At 47.0% G+C, this 12,114-nt stretch overlaps 1 protein-coding gene across 7 annotated transcripts in view; it reads right to left on the reverse strand.

The window, feature by feature from the left end:
- Nucleotides 1–11,727, reverse strand: part of LOC143375675 (uncharacterized) — a 72,045-nt gene extending 60,318 nt beyond the window's left edge. For 3 of the 7 annotated variants that reach the window (XR_013086952.1, XM_076825035.1, XM_076825039.1), the window contains exons 1-2: nucleotides 11,407–11,727; nucleotides 8,119–8,726 (exon numbers count right to left, since the gene is read on the reverse strand). Coding sequence is in view for 4 of the 7 variants with exons in the window: in XM_076825035.1 (XP_076681150.1) it covers nucleotides 8,119–8,236 (118 nt within the window). In the remaining 3 variants the exon portion in view is untranslated. The other 4 variants (XM_076825037.1, XM_076825038.1, XM_076825036.1 and 1 more) reach the window with 4 other exon arrangements.
- Between the last annotated feature and the right edge of the window lie 387 nt (nucleotides 11,728–12,114).

Below are 12,114 nucleotides of genomic sequence, written 5' to 3' on the forward strand. Positions count from 1 at the left end.
ACAGAGCTGCTGCTTTTGGTTCCAACACTTGCTTTCGGAGAATAAGGTGAATGGCCGTACTTTTGATAATATCACTGGCATGGTTAATTTTCTTTCCAACGGAGAGTCACCCACCCATCAAAGGACGTCAGGAATTCAAATACAGAGCCTCATTATTTCGCTCGAAGCACCTCGGAACTATTTGAAAGGACTAGCATCATCTCTGGTATTTTTTAAATGAACACAGAGTAATGCATTGTGAAATTAAATTTCGTACTCGACATTTTAAGGACGTGGTCGGGCAGACTGAATCAAATTCACTATGTGGTATGTGAGTGAAATGGTGAACCCGTAATTAAGGGGTTACATACACCTAGAACCGTGAAAACAGGCGACATTTTATGAATTTTTTTACCTATAAGTAATTTTGTTGTTCAAAAATCTTAATATGCATTTGAAAGCTTATAATTGAAAGAATATTTCCCCCCTAAAAAATGCCGATAATTGACTAGATATCGGTGTTAGAAATAATCGTGCCAAGTTTCATTCAAATTGGTTCGGAAGTTTTTGAAACATCATTGGCACCGATTTGAATATGACACCGCATAGTTTCGAGAAAACAGCGTTTAAAGTTTAAGGCACAGGTTAACGCGAGATATTTTTTTTTATTAACAGAAGGATCCTGCGAATTCTTTACTGAAAAAAAATCGATTGTTTCGACCATTCTAACCCCTTAAATTGAAAGCCTCGTCCCGACGCAAAGCTCAGGACCCTTTGTTCCATGCTTGAAAATGTCACAACTCGCTTGCAGGCAATTCGCAAAGCGCAAGGCAACGGAGTAGAATCTTATTACACTCCTATTTGCGTAACGACATTCCCAAATATTAATTACATCGTTTGTCGAATTTCCGAGGCTGAAAATCCTCGACAAAGACCGGCCCGTTAATCGCAGTGATGTTTTAGCAAATGAAACCAGGAGGGCCCGGCCGTCGTGGGAGCTGACAGTTAGACCGACGAGTTCGCCAGTCTCGATTAGTACTAGCATTATAAAAGCAGTCTGGATCGTTGAAAGGAAGAAAGAGGGTCGCGTGCACCGGTGAAAATCAGTTTAAGCCGGAGAAGAGAATGCGGGAGAGACTCGCGGCGCGAAGAGAGGACAGAATAATGGATGGTAGGCCCGTAGTGTCACGTGCAGCATGCCGAAACCGCGCCGTCCACACTCTCCGCGGTGTTAATCAAACGCCGTATGAGGTAACCTGCTGGAAAGGCAGTCACCGTGTTGGAGGATGGCTGGCTGGCAAGCCGGTGTAGCAAAGGAACACGTGTAAAGGGTACTTTGCTTAACATGCGCGACTATTTGGGATTCCTTCAGCTGAAGCTTGTTAGCCACCTGTGATTATAGAGACGACATCATCGTCGCTGCACTACACTCTTCAAAGGCTACTACTTTACAGGAGGGGTGGGTGGGGGGTGGGGGGAGGCTTTTCTACAATGCCCGCGCGATGAGTATTCGAATTTCTCAACGAACCCGGTCTCGTCACAAATTCGTCCGCTGCGATCAGGTTCTGGGGACGTTAGTGCTCCGACCGCAAAGTGTACCCCTCGACGGGAATTTCGGTAGACGTGGCATATTGTAGTTCCTTCAACAGAACCGTCCATCAACGCGTTAAGAGACAGACCACGCATGGGGACGCGATGGAAATCATTCCCCTACACGAGAACTGTCTAGCCCCGGCAAGCGAGAATGGCTCCCAGCCCTGTAATCCGTAGAGCAGATCATTTGTAATCCACGATCACCATTTTCCCGAATTCGAGACTCGATTATCACACGTGAGACATTATGCTAGTCCGCCCCTCGTTGACAGGTCTCCGTCGGCACTCGATCAAACCGCGAAGCGGATTGATGGAGTCCCCGTTGCCCAACCACTCTCTGCAGCACTGTTCCGATATTACGCGCAATATGGCACGCGGTTTAAAGATCCGCTTGAACCCTGTTATCGATCCTGCATGCCGGAGATGGTGGTAAAGTGGTATTTCCCGGTGGAAATCGATCTCACCGCGGCAGAGTATCTGACTAATTAAAGGATAATTAAGTGGGGGTGGACACTGCAACACGTTCACGCAGATTTATGGCGATAAAAGATCCCCTAAACGAAATGCCCCCTTTTCAGGGGCGCGTACACGCAGAATGGGCGAAAAATTCGAGTTTTCCAATAAAGAATTCGCAGACGCTGCAGCGTCAAAGGAAGGTCAATTCTATGGCTACGGAATCGACGATTTTTTGTAAGTTCAAAAAAATAAATTATCTCACTTAAACTTTGAACTCAGTTTTCTCGAAAGTACATATGTTTTTCAAATCAGTGCCAGTGATGTTTGAAAAACTACTGAACAGATTTCAATGAAACTTGGCACGATTACTCTCTACATCAGTATCTAGTCTTTATCATATAGATTATTTTTTAAGAGCCGCAGTTCATTTTTAATCATTAAAAGCTGACGAAACTTCACAACGTTAGGTGGATCAGTGCATTTAACGTGCTTCTTTGAAAACGCTTGGGCAGGTTCAGGTGCTTTGAGGTACGGACCCACACAGATGGCGCCACTGGTGCTTTCAATCTGTAGGATATAAGTTTCAATGCGAACTACTTGCCAGATCTGAAATTAATCTATTTACACTTTCTGATGGAACTTTCCAGTCGCACAAACTAAACACGGGCACACTGTATCTTCTCAGCACTACCGATGGTGCGCGTTGAATAGTTGCATTCAGTCAGACTGTCCAGCTGAAACGCTCGCATTTAAATACACCCTGGCTGATGCAACGCAGTAGGAAGACTGGTTCTGCGATGCAAGTACTCATAAAAGGAAAAATATATAAATGAAAAAGAGAGCAGGAAATGGGAGAGGAAGGACTACAAGTTTCAAAGCGCCGTGATGAACGAGCGCTCGCGCGCGCGTCATCAGTGAGGCAACCAATCGACGGTGAAACGCGACGTTCTAGAAAATTTCCACGGAACAAGCCCCGCGCTTATCTCCGCGAGAGCCGTTTTATCAGGATATTTTACAGTTCTCTGGGCAACAAAAAAAAATAAAGCGACGTGAGACGACGTCCCGTTTCTTCTCGCGACAGGGACAGAGATAAAGCGAAGGATACAATTACTTACTCCTTGTAAAACGTAAAAGGGCCGACCCTCCTCATGGCGACTCTAATTTCGAAATATCATTCCACTCATCTCTCGCTGTGCAACCTAAGAAACGCAGATACGCCCGGCGTAAAACTTATTGCTCCTTCCGCAGTGCCATCTTTCACTTCCCATGCTTACATAAAATTAATAGCCAATGTTTATTCGCAGCGTAACTGCGCGTATCGTTCTACCGGTGGAGAAAATTAGTTTCGGCTTCGGAAATTAGTTTGTTCGCGGGATTCTTTATAGAGCTACTCTCAGACACTAATTTTAGAGCAGCGCGATGTCAAAGAACTGCAAAGTTCTGAAGCTCTTTGACCAGTTCAACGCCGACGTGTTCGCGTGTGCTTTAGAAGAGATTCCTCTATTTGGGAAATATAAATGGGAGCGCTGAAATTGTTCGCGCACCATGCGGTGCACATGTCAAATTGGATTCGCAGGAATTATTATTCCATGTTTCGATTCTGATGTTCAGCTGGTACGTTTGGACGGACCACAGGCTTCTTCCTATTGGAATATAATTTCCAATGCCCCACTTCACTGGAAAGATAAACATGTCCCCGGGAACGAAACTCTGGCAGGGATCAGTCACCATGAAAATATTCTGTAGCGCCAATTTTGGTGGGAAAATTCCGGCCGCTCGCGGGTTTGCTACCGACCTCGCGGGCAAACTTTCCTACGAGCAGCGTCCACGCGAGCAAATATACAAATGGATCTCTTTGCACAAAAATAACGCACGTGGGGGGGGCTTCAGCTCTTTCTTTGGTGTATAGCAATAACCTAATTAATACTATACGCGTATTGGCTTTTAATTAAAATGCGTTCACTCTCCGAGGTATGACCCATTTGCCGGAAATAATCCTGCGATATGAACGGGATAAATCCATAAAAACATTATTTATATTTAGCAAACGTTTGGAGAAATAGTCTTCTGCCGCGCGAATGATGGAAGCACTACGACACCATTGCATCTGTCTTTGCGCTTCAGATTGAAAAAACGCATCGGTGCTTCGTGAAACTAGATTAGCTTTTTGTTTGCTCATTATCGATCAATAAATCGAGTCGCAATATAATTCCGCGTTATTTGCCCTCGTAAAATAAATATTGTTACGTTCCGTTGTGTTTTGCGCGTGTCGGATATTATTGCCTGCGTTCATTTGTTTATGGATGCTCCATGATACGGCAATGTTTGCGGGATTATTATTGCACGAAGCATGAAATAAAAATTGAATCGCATTGAGTTGTACATTTTTAGCACTGCAATTTTCAGACCGTTCGAGGGTTAAATTTTGTATCCAGCTTCACCTGAGAATCTGTCCGTCTGAAGGGCTCCCAACAACGTCACGGCGCAAGAAAAACTGTAGACTGGACACGCCATTAGATACCCAGATAGGCCACGAGCCCCATCGCGCGCATTAACGGCGCAGCGGAACCAAACAGTACCAGATAACGCCTGCTCCCAGCAATTAGAAAAATCCCAAGCCGCTTTATCAAAACCATGTCGATGGTCCAGGCAGGAATCGCGGCGATCTGACCCCATTGTCGCGCAATAATGAACCGGCGAGCGTCGAGTTTGCTTATCGAGGAGCGTTTAGGTTATCTTCCCGCGCTGAAACGCGGCTTCGACGAGCCACGATCACGATTCCCGCGAACTGTTCCGCGTTCATTGGAAATGTACGAACCAGTCGGCCCGGCCTGGAACTAATTTGTTACACGACCATTTAACTCCACCCAGCACTTAATCGGACTGACGACCGAGACAGCTGTCGCAAATTAATTTGCCTTGCAGGTGTCAGACGCAGGCCTATATCCGCGTTGGCGTTTCAATATGGCCGATTCAAAGCCGCCCGAGATGAATTATTCGACCGTCTTTCACGAACCCCTTCCGCATGAAAGATAATTCTTCGACTCGCTGGATTCTTCAGCTAGGTACCTAGCTCAAAGGATAACTATTAGAATAGATCGCTTGGAAGTGCTCGGGAAATGAACAAGGAGGTTAGGATCCTGGGCATATAGCCGGGAGAGGTAGCAATCAACTGGGCCTGGTTATACAGAAAGCTACCAACCTTCAAAATGACAAAAAGTTAGTTAAACGCAGCGTGGACCCCATAATTTTGTGATCTCTATTTTGTAAAAAATCACCAACCTATAGAACAGCTTTTGCGTTGTACAATTATTAAAACTAAAGCTACAGAAGACCTAAAATAATACTAATTACGAAACAAAATATTAATCATTGAGAAATAAAATATACCCGATACAAATAGAGAAACTACTTTTCTTTAACTATTAAAATCTTCAAAAGCAATTAAAGAATTCAAACTAAATTCCCTTAGTTCCAAGTCACTGAGGATTGGCAGCTTTCCGTGTAACTAGGCCCGATTGGTACCACTGCTCCATGACAGTTCGCGTTCGCTGCACTTTATTTGGGGTTAGGTGAGAACACCGGCTGGACACGAAGCATGCAGTAGATCAGTCTCCATTCGCGGGAGATGTAACGTAGGTTGCCAGATCGAAGCCGTGTTTCCAATTCAATTCCATTCGGTTCTGACTTAAGTGATCGGCTGTGCAAGTGGAGGCTTGGCGGCTTCCGAGATTTCTCGATGCTCGTGCTTCGCTAAACGTTTACGAACAATACAGAGATCGTTGATAAGCGAACAATGAGGCACGGAACTGCAGGCAATCAGGGACGGTCGTTAATTTCGCCGGTGATGTTCTAACGAGCTTGTCAAGGTCGCTTTGTGAAAGTGTAACTTATATTCGTTAGGTGGTGAGTAATTAATTTCGTTACAGAACGATGAACAATGCTCGCGAAACCGTGACACTTACACGGAATATTCTGCCGGTGCTTCTTTGGGAAAATTGTTATTCCGAGACGTGCTCCGCGAATAGCGCGAAACGACATTTATACATCATAAGTCATCGTTTCGTTACAAATTAGAGAACAGAGATTCGCGCACCGGTTCGTACATAAATTTTCCTCGAGCTTCCTCAAGCTGAGATTCGGTCGAGACGGTAATACTTGCGGTCGTCGAGGAACGCACGGAAACCCTTAGAGCACCGTTTACAACGATCACTCGCAATTACTATCGCGTTGCCCTCTGTTCCCTCAGGGATATCAACTGCCTCACAGGCTTTACACTTCGAAAATTCCCGCCAACCGTTTCGTGTACCGAAGAATGTCATTAAACGCATCGCAGAACAGTCCCTGCACCAGGATCTACACGAACACCTTAGCAAATTTTTCCGATCGAACTTCGCGAGACGAATTAATATGTCTGCGAGACACGAAATACAAATACTAAAGGTACGTCTGCACGACGACACTTTTGTGTCTAGATCAAGTGTATACGACACCCAACAAAATTTCCGGAAGATTGGAAACTGCCTAGAGCACACTGAATTTGACCTATCGTCGCGGGAGTCTCGCAGAGTTTTTACAGCTGCAGAGGAAAATGCGAAATTCTTCGGCACCCCGGTCAAACAATACAGGAAGCGCCTAATGTAAACTCGTACTTCCTAATGTAGAGGGCAGCCGTGTGTAAATCTGCGGCATCCGTAGATAAATTAGACGGTACGGCGTCAAAATGGTGGACGTCTTGCATTGCGAATTCCTTTGGCCCGGTACCAAAAGTGCCCTGCACTTTCGAGTGGCTAGCGAATATTATGGTACGAACCGAAACTGAGGCGTGAAAGAAGAATTTTGCAATTCCTGACGGTAATTAGTTTAATTGAATATGAATAGGAAACAGGTCTATCACTGTTCCAACTTAAATTACTGACGGAATGAAATAGAGTCTGCAGTTCACAAATTAGCGGAGGCCGATTATTTAGCGCTATAATTTATTAACCCTACGCTTGTTTACCCAATTATGAGAAGGAATATCCAACGCAGAAAACAGGATTTGTGGGGCCAAATAGTAGAGAGCTCATTGATCTCCTGACTGTTTTCTCAATTTATCTATGCTCGTGAGCCGAGGAAAGGGCCATTGTTTCTGAATGATCTGTTGAAACGTGTAGATTTGAGAAAAATTTAATTAGATAGTTTGCTCCATATTCGAAAAGCTCGGGCACGAAATACGAGTTTGTTCGCGACACCTGTATTGATGCTCGTGCACGGAATAAATGAATAATCGTCTGTAAAATTCGAGCACGCTAATTTCCGTGTACACGCGTTCCCGAATACACTTGCCGCGATGAATGTTATTGGTGCTCGAACATGGTGTTTAACCATATAATCCTCTGAAATGAATTATTCCGTGAATCTCAGTGAATTACTAATTCGCCAGAATGCTCGGCGCATACGCGGCAAAATTATTACAAAAAGGGTCGGAATTGCAGCCTTACCCCGCCAGACGGAGTGGCTGGCAACCCCGCGTTCGCAAACAAAGGAAAAACAAGTTATCCGGCAAATGGACGCGTGATCCGTTGATTGAAAATTTCCAGCCGGCACCCTTCCGGTAGCCGGGGCCTGACCTCGCGGATATAAGCGGATTAAGCTCCATCAAAGCAAAATACGTCGCAAAAACAGAGCGGAGTCGTCCAGCCATAGACAGAGGCGTGCGAAAAGCCTGTACCAGGGAACATGACACACTATCGTTGCCAGACAGAATCGAAAAATCCGCATGACCTTTTGGTATTTGATACGTCCAGTTCCAGAGAAGTTTTAGAAAACATTGTGATGTGCGATGATTGAGAACATACCCCCAACGTGACATTTCAGATCGTAAAAGCAACTTAGCGAAAGCTACGAGTTGCTGAGTGAAAGAACATAAGTGGCGTCTGTCCTCGTTTAATTAGGAACTTGGTCCTACGTTAGATCTCGGTTCGGACATGGTCTGGGGTTGAAGTCAGAGTATGGCTCTATAGTTCTACGGAATCCTCCCACACCTGTAGTCAGCTAAGTCAGGAGTTGTACAGTTATACAGAGGAAAACTGTTGGAACAGCACTCACCCATGTGTGCAGGCAGGGTGCTGACTGGAAAACGCATGGTGCTGCGCAACGACATGGCGGTGCACACTTGATCCCACTTTGACACTGGCAAGTCACTAGCGCGCACGAGCACAGACATCAATCGTCTCCAGTCCCGGAGCTCCACGAGCCATTGCTGTCTGCTCTACCATTGATACGCCAGTTCGATCAGCATGATCGTTTAGCGATAACCGTCCCCTATAATCCTTTCACCCCGATCGATTCAACAAGCTAGTTGAACGCTAGTCTGGCCGCTGCTCGCAGTAGAGACACTTGCCGGGAAAGCGTCAACCATCGTCTACTTTGGCTCAGCCACGTCGGAGATTAAGCGACTGCACGCCTTTGCACATGATTTTCATCGGCAACGTGATCGCGGCCAATTGCGATCGAGTCTGGCTGGCTCCTAGGCTGGTCGATTGGTTTTTGCCTCTGAAAGCTCGCTGCGTACCTTTTTCGCGTGCTCCAAGGCCACTGAGCGCGTCGATTTCCGATACATCGATTGTTCTTCACTCCGCTGCTGGTGGATAAGCATTTGATCGAAGTATTCCCTGGCTCCGGCTCTGCTCCCAGGCGGAAGAGTCATCGAATTTCTGGAACGAATGGTGGGAAGATCTTATGGTTGCTGTTGGCCCCTCTGTGCCATGAAGAATTCAATGATATCGGTATCGGGAAGAAGAGAACGTGCGAACTCGTTAAAAGTCGCGAGAAGAATTCATGTATTCCGATCAGGTCGCTATTAAGGGAGATGTCGCTTTGAAACTGGTGACATTATATTCTGATCCGCTCTTGAGGAAGACCTGCTCACCCACATGTTTGCCCACCACCCTCTTCGCCACACCTTTGTTCACGGGACCATTCGTTATGAAACCAATTGGCATCCGAATCTCGCGCGGGGAAATAGGCAGAACTCGCGCGTTCGACAACCGGATCGCAGAGTCGAGAATATCGGCCGTAATTCAGAGCAGTGTGTAACGATTCCCGCCATTTCTCAACTTGCGGCATCGGCGAAACCTTCGCCCGGGTAGAAAAACGGGGAAGATAAACCGGCGACCGGGGCACTGTCGCGGGGAAGTAGAGTACAGAGGCGAGGGAGGCTGGCTCGATCGATTTAATTATTAATTCGCGGCATATCCGCTGCTATTCCGAATTTTCGGACCAAGTGAACGAGTACCATGTACATAGTTAATTGGTAGCGACCGCTAATTGTATTTCGTGTGCGCGCGAACACCTGCCGGGATTTTATCCGATTGAAACCTGAACATCTACCGGAAATGGCGGGCTTCGGAAGCGGAAGATCTACCAATCAGGATGTTACGTTCCTATTCCACTAACTGCATCCACTTGCGCACCCTAAATGGAAAATTCTTCGATTCAAGTATCTTCCGTTATTGATATCAAGCTAACGAGCCTGCGCAGGAGTTAAAATTCCATCAGTCTCTCGTTATCCCAGGGTTTCGAATTCACTCGGTAATCGCAGGCAGATACGGGGGCCCATCCACCTACAAATGATTAGCAACGGCCGTTAAGGTTCTCACGGTAATCATAAATCGGCTCGGTTTATCGCGGTGGCGCCGTTCGCTCACTTTGTTCGGCCCCCGATATCCACCTCATAACGGCGCCTTAATGAAGTCGTAAAACGGCGAGAAACTACGTATCCGCCTTCCTCCGGCAGCGTAGTTTTACAGTTCTGATCGTTGATCGCCCTTGGTGCAATACGCTGGCTGGTATCGCGCCGAAATTCAGAGGCTCGGTATGCTTCACCGAACACGAGGGAAGTTCGATGATCCCCAGGGTCTAGATGTTTGACTACTTCGGATTTGTCGGGAGTGTAATGACTCCGGAGGTTAGTTTAGCCTGGAGGGACGATTCTTTGATTAACTAAGTGACTAGTTTGGGCTGGTCAGCGCGTAATTTGAATTTTATCAGAAATGGACACCGAGAGCGACCAGTGGGCCTGCCGCAGGAATGCATTAACGTCGGCGCACCGTACTCGGCTGATGCCGGCCAGTGCATGCCACCGCATACATTATTAAAAAGGCGAAAGGAAGATGCACTCAAAATTCAGCGGGGGCTGGAATGTCGATAGCCAGATATCGCTCCGTCCGATAAATCGTGTCTTCTGACGTCAGATCGTATTTTAGACGCGTTCTCAGCGATCGTCCGGGTATATCGAGGGAGAGACAAAGATTGTCACGGTGCCCTCACGTTTGGGATGCAAATAGTGCGTATAAATATTTACATTCCTCCCGGGCGTTGCAAAAGTTCTCCCTATTGATATTCCTTTGGCACTCATGTTGCCGAGAAACATCGATGTTTCCCAAATCACTAGCTTACGCCCTCTGCACTGTTTTTATTCTTTTTTAGGACACACTGTGCGTATCATTGGCGACCCACTGATCTCTTTCCAACTGTTTACTCTTTTTCAATTTTTTTCTTTACCTGACGTGAAATTCAGGAAAGATTCGCGACATGAGAAACAAAGAATTTACAACAGGAAAATTGATGTAAACATATTTCGCGATCAGAATTTCAACGCGGCAGAAGCGAATCAATTAGCATGCACGTACGCCGCCCTTTGCGGCTTAAGCTTTAACTCATAAAATTCGCCCACGAACGCGGGAGTTGCACAGTTTCGCGTAATACAAAGTCACGGTGTACCTCTCTCCTCGGGATTGATACGGGCCGACGGATCACGAGATTAAAAGTCCCCGGAAAGAAAGTTAGAATCATCGCGAACTACTACCTCCCACAAGCCTCAGATCCTTTATTAAACTTGCTCGCTATGCCATGTTTCCCCGGGGGATAAACGAGGTTCAAACGTTTTTGAAACGCGACTCTGCGCACTTTAAATTTAGATTGAACTACCAGTTCGCGGTGTCTTTCTGGACGCCGGGAATATTTTCGAGGTCCTCGATCTCTGCGCCCGCCTTTTCGGTACTAAACGATTAGGAATGTTACGCAGTGCTTTACCATCCCCCAGATAACCTTGTAACGAATCTGCAAACGTTCCCGGAAACACGTGTGAAGGCAAAAGCATGAAAGCAAAGACCCGGGATCTTTCATAATACAATGGACATCAGTAATGCAACAACAACACCAGCGAATCCCCCAGTTGCTCCAGTCACCGGTCATCATCCTTTCATCAACTGTCACCAGAAAATGACGTCTCCCTTTGCTACCCCTAATACCACCACCTGAACCCCAAGCAAGCTTTCAAACACCACGTCCAAACACCGAAGAGCCGCGTAACGATAGTTAAATCTTGATCACCTTCTTGGTTTAACCAGCCAGTACTCTGCGTCCACCTCTGGCGGCAGACTACACCTAGTATCCGACGAACGTGTGACAGTGCTATTTCCCGGCGCACGAAAAGAATGGCCCCGATTTTTGAATCACGCAGCACCTTGGCAACTCGCTGAGCCTCGGTGGTCGCTCCGGCACAGGGGTAAACTATCACACCATAATGGTTCTCACGAGCAGACGGAGGAGACTCGCGGTACGCACTTCGCCGCGTTTGTTTCCGTCAACGGAAACGTGACACCCGGTCAGAAAGCTCGCCATCCACGCGACCGCCGTTCTCATTCAAGAGTCGCCGGCGGACTGCGAGCCTGCGACGAGGTGGGAGCGGTAGAGCCGGCGCGCGAGACGGGCGAGGGTGCACGAGGCGGCGAGGCAGCAAAAGGGAGGAAGAGTGAGAGTGGGATAGACGAGGGAGTGGAAGGAGGCTCGATTGAACGTGGACGGGAAGGCAGCGGCAGCGTGGGAGGAGAGGAGGAGGAGGAAGGGGGAGAGGGGTACTGGATGAAGAGGGCCTCTCTGATGGCCCCGTGAGCCAGAGGGAAGGAGGGAAAAGAGACAGGGTGAGTAGTGATGGGCATTCGATTCCCTGTGTCGCGAGTTTTCGAGCGATTTGGTGGCACAGACGTTCCGGTCGCTACAAATTTAAGGTGACCGAATACTTGATTCGTCTGGATGTAT

Source organism: Andrena cerasifolii, chromosome 13 (genome assembly GCF_050908995.1).
Source record: "Andrena cerasifolii isolate SP2316 chromosome 13, iyAndCera1_principal, whole genome shotgun sequence".
Classification (NCBI taxonomy): Eukaryota; Metazoa; Arthropoda; class Insecta; order Hymenoptera; family Andrenidae; genus Andrena; species Andrena cerasifolii.